Source organism: Penaeus vannamei, chromosome 1, assembly GCF_042767895.1.
Source record: "Penaeus vannamei isolate JL-2024 chromosome 1, ASM4276789v1, whole genome shotgun sequence".
Classification (NCBI taxonomy): domain Eukaryota; kingdom Metazoa; phylum Arthropoda; class Malacostraca; order Decapoda; family Penaeidae; genus Penaeus; species Penaeus vannamei.
Genome location: NC_091549.1, coordinates 23,513,946 through 23,533,009, shown reverse-complemented (window position 1 = coordinate 23,533,009; position 19,064 = coordinate 23,513,946). Strand labels below are relative to the sequence as shown.

The 19,064-nt window shown below is 34.4% G+C and overlaps 1 protein-coding gene and 1 long non-coding RNA gene across 2 annotated transcripts; one reads left to right on the top strand and one right to left on the bottom strand.

Annotated features, from left to right (window-relative positions):
- Positions 1–294: 294 nt before the first annotated feature.
- On the top strand, positions 295–15,591 carry LOC138859160 (mitochondrial uncoupling protein 4-like; the record flags this gene model as incomplete). Its single annotated transcript, XM_070121261.1, is given in 6 exon segments — positions 295–387; positions 1,178–1,300; positions 1,817–2,014; positions 4,815–4,907; positions 7,078–7,252; positions 11,496–15,591. Coding segments are annotated over 5 exon segments (682 nt in total), but the record flags the coding sequence as incomplete, so codon positions are not given.
- On the bottom strand, positions 8,380–9,910 carry LOC138861523 (uncharacterized). The gene is made up of 2 exons (XR_011398557.1): positions 9,569–9,910; positions 8,380–9,493 (listed from the first exon to the last, which is right to left on the bottom strand). It is a non-coding gene; the product is annotated as an uncharacterized lncRNA (long non-coding RNA).
- Positions 15,592–19,064: the final 3,473 nt, after the last annotated feature.

The following is a 19,064-nucleotide window of genomic DNA, read 5'->3' as shown; positions in this document are numbered from 1 at the left end:
TGATGTTGAATCTAGCATTGATATCATAGTATCCTTTTCTTTTGGTTGAATGTTTTTCAGGTATTTTGATAATGATATTTATTGTATTTTTAACATTAATGATTTGGGATTTCACCATATTGTTGTACCTAGATTGTGTAGATTCAGATCCATGTTAGGAAGATGATAAATTACTTAAGCATGTAAAAATTTTCAGGTATTCTCTTAGAATTAGTCATTCCTATTCAATATTGTTAGATTTCCTTCCATAGTTGTAGCTGATAATAACCTTTTTTTTTTATTTTTATTCCACAGGCATTTAATATATTCTGGCACACGTATGGTCCTTTATGAGAAGGTACGAGATCACCTCTTTACAACACGGCCTGATGGCACAAGGCCAGTCTGGTATGTTAATTTTTTTTTAGTTTAGTTTTATTAGGTTAACTTTGTTTTGATTTGTTATGGACAATAAACGGTTGTTCACTTCATGTTGAGCTGACATTAGAAGCAACACCTATACACTTTGTTGTAAGCATGTAAAGAGTGATATATATGTATATATACATACAATATCAAGGCATAAAAGGTGGAGGGAAAATAGCTCTGGATCTCTTTATGCCCTCTGTGTGTATGTGTTTTTTTTGTTTGTGTTATATTATATATGTATTATATATATATATATATATATATATATATATATATATATATATATATATATATATATATATATATATATATATATATATATATATATATATATATACATATACATATATATACATATATATACATACATATATATTTACATATATATACACATAAACACACACATGCATATGTAGGTATATGTATTACATATATAAACCTAAGTATAAAAGGCCTATCATTCATTTTAGTTATGTTAACCCACTGGGGTGCTGGGGTGACATGAACTATATGTCCATTGTGATTTTAGTTTAATCATTTTGATTATGCATGAGTGGTTTCAGTAATTCCACAAGTGTTTAGTCAACAAAAAGTTAGTTATAAGTCCTACATACCTCACCTGTTAACCCTTTTCTTTAATTGAAATAAACTTTTTTGTTGTTATTGTTGATAGTATTGGTATGAACATCATAATAATCATAATGTCAATAATAATAAAAACAGTATCAATATTGATAGCCATTATTGCTCTTGTAATTTCCTTCTAAAGGCAGGCCATTGTGGGAGGTATTTTAGTGGGAGGAATTGCACAGTTCCTGGCCTCCCCTGCTGACCTGGTCAAAGTGCAGATGCAGATGGAGGGACGAAGAAGGCTGGAAGGCAAACCCCCACGGTACGCTGGCTATTTGGTCTGCTTGTGTTGTTGTCATAGTAAAAATTTCTATGTAGTTTTCACTTTTTGACATATTTTTTCTTTCTTCATCTTCATCTTTTTTATTCCTCATTTTGTTGTTCACCCTTTCTCTTATTTTTTACTATATTCTCTTTAGTAATGTAGCTGTATTTTGCCTTTGCTCTCTCTTATTTTTTTCCTGTTTTTCCTCTTGCTCCTCATACTCCATATCCTCTTCCTCTTCCATATCTCCATCATTCTCTATTACTTTATCTTCCTGCTTCTTCTTGAGCAATTTTTAGTCCCTCCTGCCTTCCTTCTCTCCTTCCTTCCTTCCTTCCTTCCTTCCTATCTTCTTTCCTTCTTTCCTTCCTTCCTTCCTTCTTTCTTTCTGTCCTTCCTTTTTTCTACATTATTTTTTTTCTTCCTCCAAAAAATGATTTTGATGATATCCTCCAAGTGATAAAAAAAAAATTCTTTTCCAATGTAAAAAGATGCATCCAAACCTTTTTACAGAGTTCACTCAGCTGGGGAAGCCTTCATCAAGATCTATCAAGCAGGTGGAATGCGTGGGCTGTGGAAAGGTTGTATGCCAAATGTCTATCGGTCAGCACTAGTCAACCTCGGTGATCTGACCACCTACGACTCAGTCAAGAGATACTTTGTGAACAGTTGGGGGTTGCCCGATACATATTGGACCCATGCTTTGTCAAGGTATGGGGTTTTGTTTTTATTTAGAGAGAGAATGAGTGAGGGAGTGAATGAATGAAAGAATGAACAAGTAAGTTAAGGGGGGAATGAGTTGCTAAATTATTAAAAGTCTTGTTACAATGGAAAACAAAAGAAGTTTTAGTCAAAAGTATGAAATGCTTAGTAAATACTAACTGGTATCACATCATCTATCCAAAAGAATTTATTATGGCTCTCATTCAGGGGTACTGCAAGATGCCTAGCAACATGAACAAAGTTTCCTCAGATTTTGGTACAATTTATTTTTCTGACATCGCAACTGAAAGATAGTATATGTCATGCTGCCATTCCATTCAAGTGATAAGCAAGTTACGCCAATGAAATGTTGCTTGTGCCTTTATTCATATGCTTCAAAATTAGTTGAAAAATAATTCTAATATAGCTACTATTTTGTGGGAAAGAACTTGTCTCTTTGATACTATAGGGTTTAAATAAATCTGTGACAAATGGAGAAAAATGGAAATGAGAATGAGTAACTTTGCAATTCAATAGATGCAATGTATGTATTTGAATGAAATCTTTGTTAGAATTACATGTAATTTTATGATCATGTGATTTTTGTGAAGATTTAATCAAGATATATCAAATACATTGCTTGCCCAGTAGTTGTATGTTCTTAATGTTATATTTTTACATTCTGGAATAATTTTGATGGCTTCCTGTAGAAATGAGGTAACCATTATGGGGGTAGGTTACTGATATATCTTATCTCACGTTATCCAAACTCTTAACACAGTCCAAAGCAAGTTTTTAGATAGAAAATTGAAATGGTGTAACTATACTCCTATTTTAATGTAAGGTTCTAAAGTGGAGATCTTTATTTCCCTATGCTGAAGGGTCTTAAATGTGAACTGTACATCTACTTTGATAAATTTCCTTAGCTAGTATTAAGTAAAGATAAAAGTTTTCACCTGCACTGTGTTAAGAATAGCATTATTATTTGTCAATAGAAATTTTGGCAAAATGGGAATCACAATTGATTACTCGCTTTTTGTTAAGTATAGTATAGTGTTCTACAATGGCTGTCAAATAACCATGAATGTGTTTGCATAAAAGAGAGAAAGAGAATGTGTGTGCATTCATACATGCTGTGTTAAAAGAATGAAGTGTCTGAGTTTGAATATTCATGTCTACTACATTGGTACACAAACCCAAAAAGTGTACTTGGTGTTTGTTTGTTTTTTTGCTTATTTTTATTCATTTATTCTGCCTCTCTTTAACACAGTTTTAGAACTTTTAAGGAGATTTTTTATTATTATTATTATTATTATTCATTTTTCAGCAAACAGTAATTATTATTAGTTTTAGAACTGACATAGTTTAGTTCACATGTTGGAATTACTAACAGAGCTGATTTTGTTTATTAATTTATTTACATAAAGCCTATTTTTTCTCCACTTTTCAGTTAACTCAAAATTGGGTAAATATTTATTTCAAAATGTCTATTATTATTTGTTTGAAAATATAATATGTTCATGATATGTTTTTATTTTTGATATTTTAATGCTAACCATTGCTTTATATTATTATTATTATTTTTTTTTTACTGTAGGGTTGAAATAGACTTTTGCATCAGTTGTATAATATGATGGTTATTCATTTTATTATTTCCTTTCTCTTTTTTCAAAAGTGTTTGATATATGTATGTTTTTTATCTTTTTTATCTTTATTTTATTTTCTTATCAAATAACTTGTTTGCAGTTTTATCCAGATCCGTTCTCAGATCGGAAAGAAATGACAAACTTGAGACTGACGTGAATATACACAAAAATATGAATTACATTTTTTTGTTGATGTTTGCTTTTGCTTGTGTGCGTTGGTATGGAATGCAGAGAGTGAAAAAGAGATTGAGGATAGAGTGAATTAGATATTGCAAAGATTTAGTTATAGTGTTGTGACCTCTTATGAAGCCATCTGTACAAGATTAACAAAAAACTACAATGGACAGTACATGTACTTCTTGCTAATGGGTTAAAGGGTGGATTAAGATCCATATTTGTAACTTGGTTTGGGTGTAGACAGTGGTTGTAGATGTAGACAATGTTAGATTTATTTTTTCTTTAGTTTTTAAGGCTAATGACAGTAATAGAGTTTGAATGAAAGATTATTAATTTTTGATACAGTTATAAGTTTCAGTAATTAGTAGAAATTGTATAAATCTGAATTACTAACATTTGTTTCCAAGCTGAGTGTTTGTAAGATATGCATACAGAGGAAGCTGTGGGTGTGAGTGCGAACTATGTGGACCAGTGTTGTTATTGCAGTGCGTGCTCAGGACTGATAGGAGCATCGTTGGGTACACCAGCTGACGTAGTGAAGACAAGGCTAATGAACCAGCCCACGGACCACAGGGCCAGGTGGGTGCTGTTCCGCCACCCGGGCCTGAGACAAGTGCCCGCCTCTAGCATCGGCCAGACCAGGGTTACATATAGATGTCAGTAAGCAAGCTGGATGAAGGGGGAGATCTTTGAGAGATTTTATTATTATTGTCATATTCATTCTCTTCATTTTTATTATTTATAACAGCTCAAGTCTCCTCACATGCCAACTAGCTTATCTTTTTCTTTTATCTTTTCTCTCTCTATTTGTCCTCTCCTTGTCACTCTTTTGGGTTTCCAACAATATTACGAGTAATCGGGTTCTCAGTCTCCCGATGGTGTGATATATTATTGGAAACCCAGCTGAACCCGACGAGCTCATTTGTAAAAGTAAGCAGAGCATGAGAAGGAAAAATTAGGAAGAACCTCCATTATACATCTTGCAGTACCTTATCTGGCCTGGTGTCGGCCGTCTTGGGCTGCCCTGCCGACGTAGTTAAGGCCAGGATAATGAACCAGCCAACTGACAGTAAGTCCAGGTAAGTGAGGATGCAGGAAGGGTCTTGATTTGTTCTTTATTTATCTTTATTTATTTGTTTATTTTTTCATATATACCCTTTTTTTTCTTTATTTATTTGCCATGAATTGAGCTCTCATGTAAAGCCATTAGAGAACCCCTCGAATGGAAGTGTTGGGGGCCAGCCAGAAAGTGCTTTAAGTGGAGTGTTGCTACTCCTTCCTCTAGCATATGATATTTGGGAAGGAATACCTTGCAAATGTTGAATGGAACTCTGTCAGTTTTGTTTCCTATATATATTTATATATATATATATATATATTTTTTTTATGAGTGTACAGGCGCACATGTGCACGCACACACAGGCACACATGCACATGCGCGCTCGCGCACACACACACACACACACACACACACACACACACACACACACACACACACACACACACACACACACACACACACACACACACACACACACACACACACACACACACACACAAAAGCGCATATATACAAGCATAAGTGTTTTTATTCATCGTGTATGCTTTTAATTCATACCTTTTGTTGGTTAACAGTCTTAGTCAGTATTCAGTTGTGTCTCACACCACGTAGCTTCCTACTGACATTGTGAGCTTTGAGTTGAAATAATTGCCATTGCATCATGAATTGTATCCTGTAGTATCAAAGGAATTCCATAGCCATTAATAAATAATGGTGCACTGAACCTCTACAAGATAAGCATCGTGTGGTTATGACAGGCTGGCACAAGTTTGAGAGTACAGGTATTTTAATCATACATAAATCATAGTATATAATGGTAATATTGCCTATCAGATATAGGATGTATAATCTGGAAGATGTACCTACAATTTTATGCTTCTGATGTATGCAGTTTTTCATTTGGCATTTGAGGTTTCGTTTTCTTTTTTTTTTTTCTTCTTCTTTTTCATTTTACAGAAATTTAATAGTATATTACAAAACTTGACTTGAATAAGGAACACTTTAAATATAGAACAGGATGCACATTTAAGCAGGTTTATATTATAGAATTATCAGGTTAGTTATATTGTTCACAAGATTCAAAGATGCTCCAGAAATTACCATTCTGGAAATATGTATAGTAATAATAGATCTTGGTGTATGTGTCGGTTACTTCCATGGGATGGGGATTGTGCCAGGTATGTAAAACATGAGTGCTTATTGTGTGTGTAGTGAGGAAACTGCAAAGGCAAAGACTTAGATATAGACAAATGGGTGAGTAAACATTTTTTTTTTTTAGGATTTTAGTTAAGCTTTTCACAAGTAAATATTTCCTTTGGATTTCAAAGGGTAAATATTACTGAAGATTTACTAGGTTGCCTGCAGACAGCAAAATCATAACATTCTTCCTTCTGAGTCAAGCTTGTGATGAAAAGGTTAAGTTAATCCAAAAAGAAGGAAAGTTGAGCAGTCAAGATACTGCTTTTCTATGATGTGAAAGATTTTGTTGAATCATATTACTTTTCAAAATATCTCTTTTTGGAAGATATTGTTGGAGAAGGCATGCACCAGTGTATGGCAGAAAGTTTTGAAAAGGATTAATTAAAAGTGGAAATAGTGTCTAATATCAAAAGACTATGCAGATTTTTTTCCCGACATATATGTTTACACCGAGAAATTAACAATATCTAGATAATTATAGTCTTTTCTATAATTCATACATTTTATAGTTTATTGAAAGCACACTTTACTTTGTAGGAATCTTAGAAAGATTGTTATTGGAAAGCAGAGCAAAAAGTAAGAATTGACACTGATGTTAGGACAGCAAAAACTACAAATTGAATAAGATGGTAAAAAAGTCCTCAGAAGTACTTCTTTTTTACTATAGATAACAGAGGTGAGTAATGTATATAGATTGTAGTACTGTGATGTATGTAACCCATGTGAGTTTGCACCCTTGTTTGCAGTCTGTATGCATTATGCTTACTCCTTGAACTTCAGCGTCTTTTTTCTTGTTGTTATGTATTTGCACTCTATGGTATATAAGTAGCAAGTCTGCCCAATTCACACCAGTTATATAATTGCTTCTTTTGAAATAGATTAATGACAATGCAGTTTAGCTTTGATTGCATATAGGAAAAATAAATATGACATATGAAATAAGTTTCATTGAGCTATTTGTATTGATTTAATTCTATCCTCATTTTCAGGGGTCTTTTATATCGAAATTCAGCGGACTGCTTCTTGAAGACAGTCCGTAATGAAGGATTCTGGGCACTGTACAAGGGCTTTGTCCCCTGCTGGCTGCGCATGGGTCCTTGGTCCCTCACCTTCTGGATCACCTACGAACAGATACGAAATGCTTGCGGCACATCAGCATTCTAGGTGAGGTGGGTTGGCTGGCGTACCTGTAACTTCAGTGTAAAGCAAAACAGGATCATTAATATAAAGGGTTTTGTTTTAGTTTTTTTTATAATAGTTAGGAATTTCTCCTACAAATTTATGCAATAGTGTCTGCACAGGTAACACACATTATCCACAGCATTGCTTTCCATAGACAGGGGATGGGTAAAGATATATTATATGAGTTTATTTCTTATAAGATTGTTTAAAGTTAACAGGGATTAGGTTCCAGAGCACCATTTTGACATAGAAAGAATCAGTTAAGGGGACCGTCCCTGAGAATGGCCACCTTTCCCTACTCTATACATCATAAAAAAATATCGGTTAGAGATAACTGATTGATTCTTTTTGCATGCTATAGAGCAAAGAATTGCGCTTCGTTATATATATAAATTTTAACTTTGCTCCCCCATTGGGGGGGGGGCACCCCCCAAAAAGTTGAAAAAAATCGCCATTTTTTTTGGTATGTCTTCGGTACATCCCAACTATCAGAGCTCTTTACAGAATATTCCCCCAAAAATGCTAGTGTTAGATCAACTCTAGCCTATAGCCATGTAAAAGGCCGAATTTTGAATTTCCTTTTTTTTTTGGCGGGGGACAGCTTGACATAGAGAACTATTTTTGAATGCGTTTTTCAGCATTAAAATATTATTATTTTTTGATTAAGGCAAAAATTCAAAAATCGGCCTTTTACATGGCTATGGGACGCCGAGGCTCTAGTGAAAGCAACAAACTGCATTTGGATCGCATGAAAATTACGTGAGTTGGGAAGTACCGAAGATTCATAAAAAAATAGCCGAGCTACGGCGTTTTGTTATTTGGCACCTTGCCAAAGTTCGTTATCTCTGTTATTTTTCTCTGAATCTAATGATATTATATATCAAAAAAACGCTTATTTAGTGTACTTTCCAATGCAATGATTACCAAGTCAATAGGAATTTTCATGTTCAATAGGGACGCTATTCTGTAAAGGTATGTCACTTTTTTTTTTTTTTTTTTTTTTCGTTGTTCATTAAAGTTGATATTTTCGTGTGAAAAGCTTAATAAATGCATTTTACCATAGAGACAACTAATCTAAACCAGATAAAAACCTTTTTTTAAAAAAAATATTTTTTTTTATTTTCCATTTTATTTTTTATTTATTTTTTATTTTTGAAGAAATGGGGAACTGTGGATGGCAACATTAGTACAAAATCATTCTAATTATAAAGTCCTGGCATGAATACAACATGGTGGTTCAATTTTGAGAATTTCAAAAGCATATGAATTTAGTACATTGAATTCGAGAACTTACGAAAGTCGTTGAATATTCCCCATGCCTCACACAGGGGGGGGGGAGGGGGAGATGGTCACTGGGTGTTTATAATTTTCGAGGAGGATCATATGTACGTGAACGCACGCACATAAAGTTAAAAAGATTAATCATCATCATTTAGTAGGCCTACATTGACTTTCATATCTAAATAATAAAATTTATTAGTTATCCCTCTCATACCCATTTTCTTTGATAATTGTCAATATTAACAGATTGCAAGGGAGAACAAGTGTAAAGTTTATGATTAGCCATTTGCACCCATTATCTTTACTAAGAAGTGCATAAAATCATGCAGACGCCTATGTGTTGTGGGATATTTGCCAATTTATGGTGCCTAAGACTTACGGTAACGTCTAAACATATTCATTTTTATCGGGAACGCACGAAACGGATGCGATAGCTTTTTGAACGCCAGACGAAGACTACGCATACAACCGAGCTCAAAATTCCATATAGTTTTTATTTCAGAGCAGGTATTACTGAGTACTATCATCTTCAACATGAAATAATCTGTATCTCGCTTATACATCCGAAGTTTAAAAATCCGACATTTAGGTAACATTCGTATTGAATTGGTCTTTACAACGGTAACTACCAATTTCAAATCAATTCAAATTGCCCCCTGCTGTGATGTACCGACCGTTGAGCGAAATGTAACGGAAATATTTCAATCCTTCCTTATAAGGCTATTTTTAAACATTAGTGCTTCGTATGTGATATACGTATATATTACCACGTAAACTAAAACATATTACCAGGGAGTCTCGATCAAAGCATATTTCGTGTGTAAAAGGACACAAAACATACATTTTTTTTTAGATATATTTCACAAAATATTTCGTCATAAATCACGGTGATATAATTTTTTCCTGATATTGGTATAAAAGTGTTCCTTGAACATTCACGAACTCATATCTATGCGCAATGTCATAATTAAATGCCTTATGCACGATTGCCGCAAGCAAAAGTCCACATAGGTGTACCTGGGCGCTCAATAGCGACGTACCTCTCCGGGTGCTGAGGGACTCGCACGCCGGCTGCAAGACAACGAGCCATAGCAGGCGGTTAATACTCGTTTGGTAGTTTCCTCATCCATGTACCTATACTATACGCTAACTAACTCAATTTAACCCCCTCCTCCCCCCTCTCTCAGGGACGGTCCCCTTAAAAGGAAAAAAGAACTTTTCACCTTTTAATTTAACTTTTTCCCTGACTTTATGATGAGAAAAAATAAAATAGGGCAGATGTCATGCTAATATTGTTCCTAGGCCAACTGACTCTTTGTATATCTCTCAACTTTGCATCTGAAAGGTATGATTTGCATTTCATGAAGTTCATTATTGTGTTAAAATCTATTAGGTTACTGAGATGAATTGTTCAGAGAAATGGTAAAATTGGAGTGTAGAGTTTTGGAGAAAGGTGTTTCAAATATAACCAATTGAGATTTTTCAATTACTCCTTTGATGTTTACAAGAGGACCCAGATGTATAAATATATATATATATATAGATACAGATGTGTACATATATAAATATATAATTTTTTCTTCTTCTTAGATACATGTGTTTGTGTGTTTATTATACATATGCCCAAACATGCATACACACATGCACAATCATAAATATGCGCCTAACCACTAGGAACCCATACTATTATTAGGGTAACAGTCCCACTGACTGATCATCACTTAGCAATTTTATGGAGTGTAATATTTGTTGGGGAAATTTACAAGGTTTATAGAATGTGAAACTACTCTTTGCCTAACTTTGACCAGGTGAGTCCCCTATTCATGGAACTGTCCCCTTTAGCATTTTCTTTTAATAGCTACATAAAATCAGTTCTTATTGTTTGAACACCTGGCTAGCTCATTAAAAATGTGCAGAACTCCCACTCAGATGGTCTGTTTTTATACTTTAGCTAAGGGCAAGAGAAATTTCACATAGATGTCAGATGCTGTGGACTGTGTGATAAGTAGGTGAGGGAGTGAGAGTCACATATTGCTCACCACAGCCATAGCCAGAGCTGACTCACATGGGTGAAGAGGGGCACTTTGTGGTAAACTGTGGCATGGTATTGGCTCATTGGCAACATTTAAACCTTTAAATGGAACTCAGTGGAGTTTTAGAATGAGACTTGTACAGTCCTGAGTTTAATGAACAATAGTCATATTATGTTTAAATGTTACAATTGTGAATCTTTTTATTAACTTTTTTGCTCACAGTTGACATGCAGCTTTTGGGATCTGGTGTTAGCAGAGTAAATGTTAGGTGATATAAAAAAAGAGGTGCAGATTTGTAGATGTTGGATAACAATCAGTCAGATATTTGCAATTACATGTACAGCTCTGATAATCAAAGAAAATTGGGATTTTCAGATTATTTTTACTCAGTTTAACTTGTTGCAGTCAGGTGAATGTACTTTTTGCTGTAGTTTTGTTTTGTGAATATTGTTTGCTCATAGATCTTTTTACAACTGTTCAGCTGCCAAGAAGCCATTTAACTGGCATTATGTGACATCACCTGATTTATCTTTTTTTTCTTTCTTTCTTTTCTTCTCTCTTTCTTTCCTTAGTTCTTTCTTCTTCTTCTTCTTCTTCTTCCTCCTCCCAAGTGCTATTGATATTAATGGTATTATTATTATTATTGACATTATGATCATTATAACGTTAATTAACAGTGCTGATAGCAATAGAGAATAAAAATTTAAAAAATAATGAAAACAGAGGAAAAGAGTAATCGGATTTATAAAACTAGCAGTCGACTCCTTAGTGACTAAGCACTTGTGGGACCATGTATAAACACAGTAAATTAAAATCACTGTGGACATGGCATATATCTTTGCTAACCTGACATTGTTAGGTTTGAAACATTTGTCTATATTATTTTCTTATTTTTACTTCCTCTTTTTCAGAAAGTGCTGACAATAATGGGTGACAAAAAAAATGAGAAAATGGTATACGTTTCCTTCGTGGAAACTTCACTCTTCAGACTTAGAAGAAGCTGGGCAACTTAGGAGTGGAATTTCTTTTTTATGATATTATATATCTTGTTTTTTCTTTTTGTTAACTGCCCTTTGGTATAAATGTTATTTTTTCTGTCTTTTCTTTTTTCTCCTGTTAATAAAAACATATTTTGTACATAGAGAATAAAGATACTATATTGTAAAAAAAAACTTATGGGATTGACAAATAATGTAATTATAAGGTTGTGTTTAAAATCTTAGGCAAAGAATGATTCCCACATGGTACCTTTACTTTTAGAGTAAGGATGGTTTTAGTTGCAAAATCCCACTTGCAGTAAGAGAAAGAGATGAGCAGATCACTCAATTCACAACTGTGGAACGGAAGAAGGTATGATACAGGCCCGTGAAGAAAGTTGTCTATTTTATTATATCATTGTGAGGAAAAACCACACCCTGTACAAGCTGATTTTACTCAGCTTTATTTTAACAGAACAGAGTGGTGATCTGAGGACAAGAACTCCTGCCAGAAAATATAGGATACCTTGTGAATTAAAAGGAAAAAGATTTAGTGATCCTCATATTTGATGTGCTCTGCTGTGAAGGCTTTTGTAATGCGACCATACTTGTGGACCACATTATATCAGACTTGTTATACGTATAGTGTGGAAGTTCTGTGTTGATTGTGTACCTTGTGTGGTGATGGGAAGACAGGTTTACTTTATAGCCTGGTGTTTTGTGATGCATTACCGTGGTACCTACAGTATGTGTGTAGATGATGCACACATTGTAGCATAGCTATGAATATGGTTCAGATTATAGGCAGCTAAATCCTTTTGACTGCATCAGTCATTGTGAGCTTCATACGACCAAGACTGGCAGATTTATATGCTTCCCAGTTACCAGTCGCCCAGAGATCAACCATAGCTCATGCATGAAGTTACTGTATACCCCATGCCATGTGTTAGTCACCCAAACAATGCAATTGATTAGTCACTACCTAAGTTAACTAGTATACTAGATTTTTTTTTTTTTTTTCTCTCTCCCCTTTTTTTATCAATGTGTAATTGAAAAAAATGAATTTTCTCATATATTTCCCTTAAGCTTCTGTTGTATCTGTATGTACATATAATTATATTTTTTCCTCCTTTAACTTGAAGCACAAACAGGAGGGTAGCCATGCACCCTCAGCTTATTACTAGGAGATCGGAGAATTGCAAGAATTCAAAGAGGCTTCCATATACTGGTGTAACAATTGCCAAAAGGGTTCTCGTTTCTTACTCTCCTGTCAAGAAATGCGTCATTTGTATTATGGTTTGATTATGAGATGGGAGGAAATAATCACTTTTTCTCTTGTTGATAACTCAAGTGTCTCTCAGGTGCCACTATGAATATATATATATATATTTCTTTTTTCTGTAATTACCACCCAAGAAAATGATAGAATACTATATGAGCTTCCCAGTAAGAATTAGAAGTTCCAGATCATCAGATTGTATTTTTTTACTTTTTTACATAGGGAAAAGTATCCTCCAAGTTCAGTACAGAGATGAATAAATGAAAGCATGTAACTTGCTGACACAGATAAAGTAGGCTACATGTATTTAAAATACAGTAAAAATGAAATTCAGGAGTTAGTGTATTATAGCAACTACAACGGAATGCATGTGAGAAAGTTAGAGCAATCATAACAAAGAAGAAGAAAAAAAATCAGTGAGAAATGTAATTATTAATTAAATGTATTTTTATGATGAATCATTTTTATGAATACAATATTTAACTCAAGGGAGAATATAAATCCTTTTTTTATGGGAGTATAAAAGCTCTGCCTCAAAGCAATGATGGAAAAGAAATAATTGAAGAAATTACACATCCTGGTTCTATATTTTCCTTCTTTTCTTTTTATCTATTGCAATTGTATTGTTATATTTCAATAGTGAAATAATGTAATAAGATAAAGGAATTATAAATACACGTACATATAGCACTTACAAAGTATAGCATACCTCAGAAAGTTTTTACCCCCTTGAAGGCAACCTAGAAACGATGCTGACAGCATTCTTGGTAGGTGTTATCAAAGCGACATGCATATACACGTGCATATGAATAGTGATGATAATAGTTGTTATCTTTATAATCCTCATTCTCATATGAACTTTCCTTCCCCTTCCCCTTTTCCTCTTTGTCCTTGTGCTTTTCCTCCTCCTCTTGCTCCTCTTCTTCTTCTTCCTCCCCTTTTGCCTTGTTCATCACCTGCTCAAAAATAATGAAGAGAGAAGCACTGTAATTATTATTACCTCCTTCTTCTTTCGCTTCTCTTGCTCCTCATCTTCTTCCTCTTCTTCCTCCTCTCCTCTCTCCTCTTCCTCTCCCTCTCCTCTCTCCTCTTCCTCTACCTCTCCTCTCTCCTCTTCCTCTCCCTTTCCCTCTTCCTCCCTCCCTCCGTCCCTCCTCTCTCCCTCCTTTCTCTCTCCTCTTTCCTCTCTCCTCTCTCCTCTCCCCTCTCCCCTCTCCCCCCTCCCCTCTCCTCTCTCTCCTCTCTCTCCTCTCTCTCCTCTCCTCCTGCATTGTTATTCATCACCTGCTCAAAAATATGGAAGAGAGAAGCACTGTAGTTATTTTTACCTTTCTCTGTAAAAGGGAAAGAGCTCCAGAAGAAGCAGGTTCCAACTTTTTTACTCATCACACAATTTCTTTTGGTGCTTCAAACACATTTTCTGTAAAGTGTTATTCGTATCTGAGTTTGTTGACATGTTACCTAACCCTTGTTATTGCTGGTCCTGATGCAAGACTGCTGGTGCGTGTTAGTTAATCTGGCTGCATCTGTGTATGTATTGGAGCATTTATTTTCATTGTTGTGTCTTAATGCTAAGCTTCGGCTCTTCTGTTTATGTGGCTGTTGTGGTTTTAACTCGACATATCCGTCTTTTCTTTGGTTAATTTTATTTGATGATGACATAGAGATATTTCACTTTAACAAATAAAAACTAGCATTATTTAAAGGAGCTGTATAAACATCTATTTCTAATGAGTTATTTTTATTGTTATGTACAATTTTTACAGAACTGATTAATGTAAAACTATTTAACAATTAAATATAAACAGTATCTTAGCATTTAACACAAAAGGACATGCTTAGATTTCTTATGGTTCATGTTTTTGTATAAAAAATAGAAAAGCAGCCTGTTATATAGGAACCCATTAAAAGGTTTTTCCTGAATACAACTGTCAGCTAAAAGCACTTGCTAAAGACAAGCTCAACTTACTGTGCATAGGATATAGGCTGAAGCAGCAGTGTATTATGCCATAAAGTAGAAAAAAAAGAGGTTCCTAGCCTGTGCCCCTTTTCTTCTTCTCCCTCTCATCTTTTAATAAGGAATGCTTACACCTCAGGACTTTCAGTTGGGATGGGAAAGTCTTACCTGCGGCATTGAAAAGAAAGAGAAAAGATATACCATACGTGGATATGTTTTGTGCAGTTACTGGAAGCTGAAACTGGAGCCAAGAGATTCGAGCACCAAATAAAGCAGTTAAAAATATCAAGAGTGGATGGCTGTACTGACAAGAGAAGATACAAAGGAGAGTTCGAAAATGAAATGCGCCTTCTATTTGGATGTTATTTTGTCTGTCTGAGGGAGAGAGGGGCATTACCTAAATATTGTTAACCATAATGAATCCATTTTTAAAAGCAAAGTTATTTTATATGTGCTAAACATTGAGACTATAGTTTTATAAGATTTATATTTCACAGCTCATTTTCTTATGCATTTTGGAAGAAGATAAAACTAAAAACAGAGCTTCATTTTGCAAGCTTGAAGGTAAGTTGTAGCAAGCTTGTAAGAGATTTTACATTGCGAGCAAGTACGGCTTGATGTGCCATATCAGAAACTCATTGTGGAAGTCACACCCATGCATTTATCAAAGAATAAATGACAGTGAACTAGATACATCATTATTTATGGTATAAGTAAATATTGGTGTCTATTGTAATGTATTTTAGTACCTTGCAAGTTATAGACAATAAATATTTTTATGTAACTATGATAAATGTTTCCTTTAAATTTCCTTGTATGAATTTTGCAAGAATTTGCATTAAATGCATTTGTCATAAATATAGATGATTGGCCTCGCTTTACAAGAGGCCAGGCAGGAAGCACGCCAATGAAGATTTTCTAGTACTCCCCACTCCATTGCTATCCTTCATTCTCCCCCTCCCCCTTCTCAATAAGATGTTTCTATATCTCTCCCAGTATCTCTTACTCCTGCTCCTCACATTCCCCCTTCTACTCCCTCCCTCCTTGTCAATTTCTTTTGCCATTCTAATTCTAGGCACTCTAACCTCTATCACTTTCCAGGTGCTTGGGAATTTCTTTTGCTTTTCTAAATCCAGATACTCTACCACTTCCCATTTGATTCCCAGTTGTCACAACAGTACCCTTCTTTTGATCATCATCATGCTGACATTCCTCCTAATACTTTACCACCTTCCCCCTGTTCTCCAGTCTCATTCCCCACATTCTTCCCCTTCTACTTCTCAGACAGCCATTCATAATAGCTCTTTGATCACCCTTAACCCCCTTTTCTCCTGATGATAATTTCTGCATTGACCCATAGACATCCTTACAGAATTCAGCACTTATTCCTTTGACAACTTGTTTTTTGTCCTCAGATGCATACACATCCTTTATTTGATCTAATGGCCCCTCTTTTCCCCCTTTTGTTAATCCTTATCTTAACCAATTTACTCACCCCTTTACCCATTGCAGTGGCATAATAGCTTAAACTGCTGTACAACTTTTAATGTGCAGCATATTAATTCATAAATAACCCCCCCATCTTTACTTAATTTGTTACTATACCTTCCCAGGTGATAAATGACCTTTGATGTCTAGCTCATTTATTTTACATTGCTACCATTGACCATAAATATAGATGGGCATATTTTCAAACATTTTGTTTCATTATTATCCATTATTATGTGTATTGTGTTGTGAAATGTACACATCAATATAAAATTCGGGATTGCAACAGGAAGAAAATTTGTTTGAGAAACAAAATTGTAGGAAAAGTTTTCTTTATTGTTCCTGTTTTAAACCCAATCAGTCCAGAACACTGAATTAGTAAAACAAAAACAAAAGATAAGCATGAATAATGAAGAGCAAAACCTTTAACAGTATCTAGACCCTAAAGGTTGTATAAACTATTATAACTTGTGTATATGATAAAATTAAAGGACTAGAATTTTATTGGGTTATTTAACACAAGTCGACTTAAGATTTGTATGTCAAGTCAAGTCAATTTAGATTTCCTTACAAGTCAGGTCATGTAAATTTTCTACTACTGAAGAAAGGGTTATGTGCATGTGAAGCTTATGAGCTAAATATATAGAATTCTCAACCGTGCATGGCATTTCTAACCTCAAATCTAAACTTCCGGAATGTAGTTTAGATAGACTGAATATTTAGAATCGGTAATGAAGAACAGTAAAACTTGTATTAAAAAAGTATATAGTGGTATGTAGTGACTAGTAAAAATAGATAGGAATTGGTTTCCACTTATACAGTATTTTCATATGTTGCATACATTTAATAGGCGTTTTGTAAATAGATGATGTTACTAGTTCCAAGAACCGTAACCTTAAGCTGTATCAAACGTAAAAATTACTTCATTGTAAAAAATTAACGGTATTATACAAACATATGCAGCACGTTAATATTCAAGAATAGAAAAAAATGAAAATACGTACTTGTTGAAAGCGCTATTTTAGCACACTCTCCCCCACACACACCTTCTCTTTCTCATTCTCAAACTCCTCGCTCACTCACTCACTCACTCTCTGTCTGTCTGTCTGTCTGTCTGTCTGTCTGTCTCTGTCTCTGTCTCTGTCTCTGTCTCTGTCTCTGTCTCTGTCTCTGTCTCTGTCTCTGTCTCTGTCTCTCTCTCTCTCTCTCTCTCATTAGCATTAGCATTATTTCAACAATAATATCTATACATTAAACGTTGTCTCATTATCATCATTATCATTTCAACAATTATATTACATTTCCTCCAAGAGCAACATGCATTCGTCGTAAATGATCATCAAGATATCTTTGTAACTGAATAATCCCATTTGACTCAGTTATCAGTAAAAACAAATACCGGACGAAATCTCCACGAAAAATCCACTATCATCTATGACGATGTATCATCCTCGCCGCATGATTCATTAGTGTCCTTGTTATTTTAGTTATTTATTATTTTATTGTTAGATTGTACCATAATAGTGGTTTCTATAGTACATGGATTTTAGAATATACAGAGGGCTAATTGTTTTTTTCCCAAGGGGGTACACATGCGAATATTATTTTGATGTGTATTAGCCTTGTAGTTTCATACTAACAGCATATGACTTTCTCTCTCCTTCTACCTTTACACACACACACAAACACACACACACACTCTCTCTCTCTCTCTCTCTCTCTCTCTCTCTCTCTCTCTCTCTCTCGCTCTCTCTCTCTCTCTCTCTCTCTCTCTCTCTCTCTCTCTCTCTCTCTCTCTCTCTCTCTCTCTCTCTCTCTCTCTCTCTCTCTCTCTCTCTCGCTCTCTCTCTCTGTGTATGTATGTATGTATATATATTATATGTGTGTGTGTGTATATATATATATATATATATATATATATATATATATATATATATATATATATATATATATATATATATATATATATAGTGTGTGTGTCTGTGTGTGTGTGCGTGTGTGTGTGTGCGCGTGCGTGTAAGTAAATATATGTATATATACACATACACACAAATACATATATATTAAATACATATATATACATATATATATATATATATATATATATATATATATATATATATATAATATATATATATAATATATATATTGATAGATATATAGATATATAATATATATATATATATATATATATATATATATATATATATATATATATATATATATATATATATATATATATATACATATATACATATATACATATATACATATATATATAAATATATATATATATACATATATATACATATATATATATAAACATATATATATATATATATATATATATATTTATATATATATATATATTTATATATATTCATATATATTGTCAACATAAGAGGTTGTGGCGTAGAGCAGGTGAATGAAAGGGGTCTTTGCTGGAGGGTTTATTAGGGAGGTAGATGTGTGACCCCACGAGAGACCTGTGCCCTGCCTGCCGAGGGCAGAGGGGTGACGAGCGAGACCGTCGTCTGTCTGACGTCTGCCGTGTCTCCGTCTGCTCCTCTCTTGTCTGACGACCGTGTCCTTTTATGTTGGCTCCGGGAGATGTTTGTTTCAGCCTAGACAAAGGGGGGTGAGTTCAAAGGGCTTGCTCGAGGGGGAGATGTATCTCACCTTAGGTCAACCAGAATCGGGTGTGGTAGGTGCGAATTGGCTGCTTCCTCTGGTGATATACACACTGGAGGACTGCGACAGGAAAAAAACAGGACTGTAC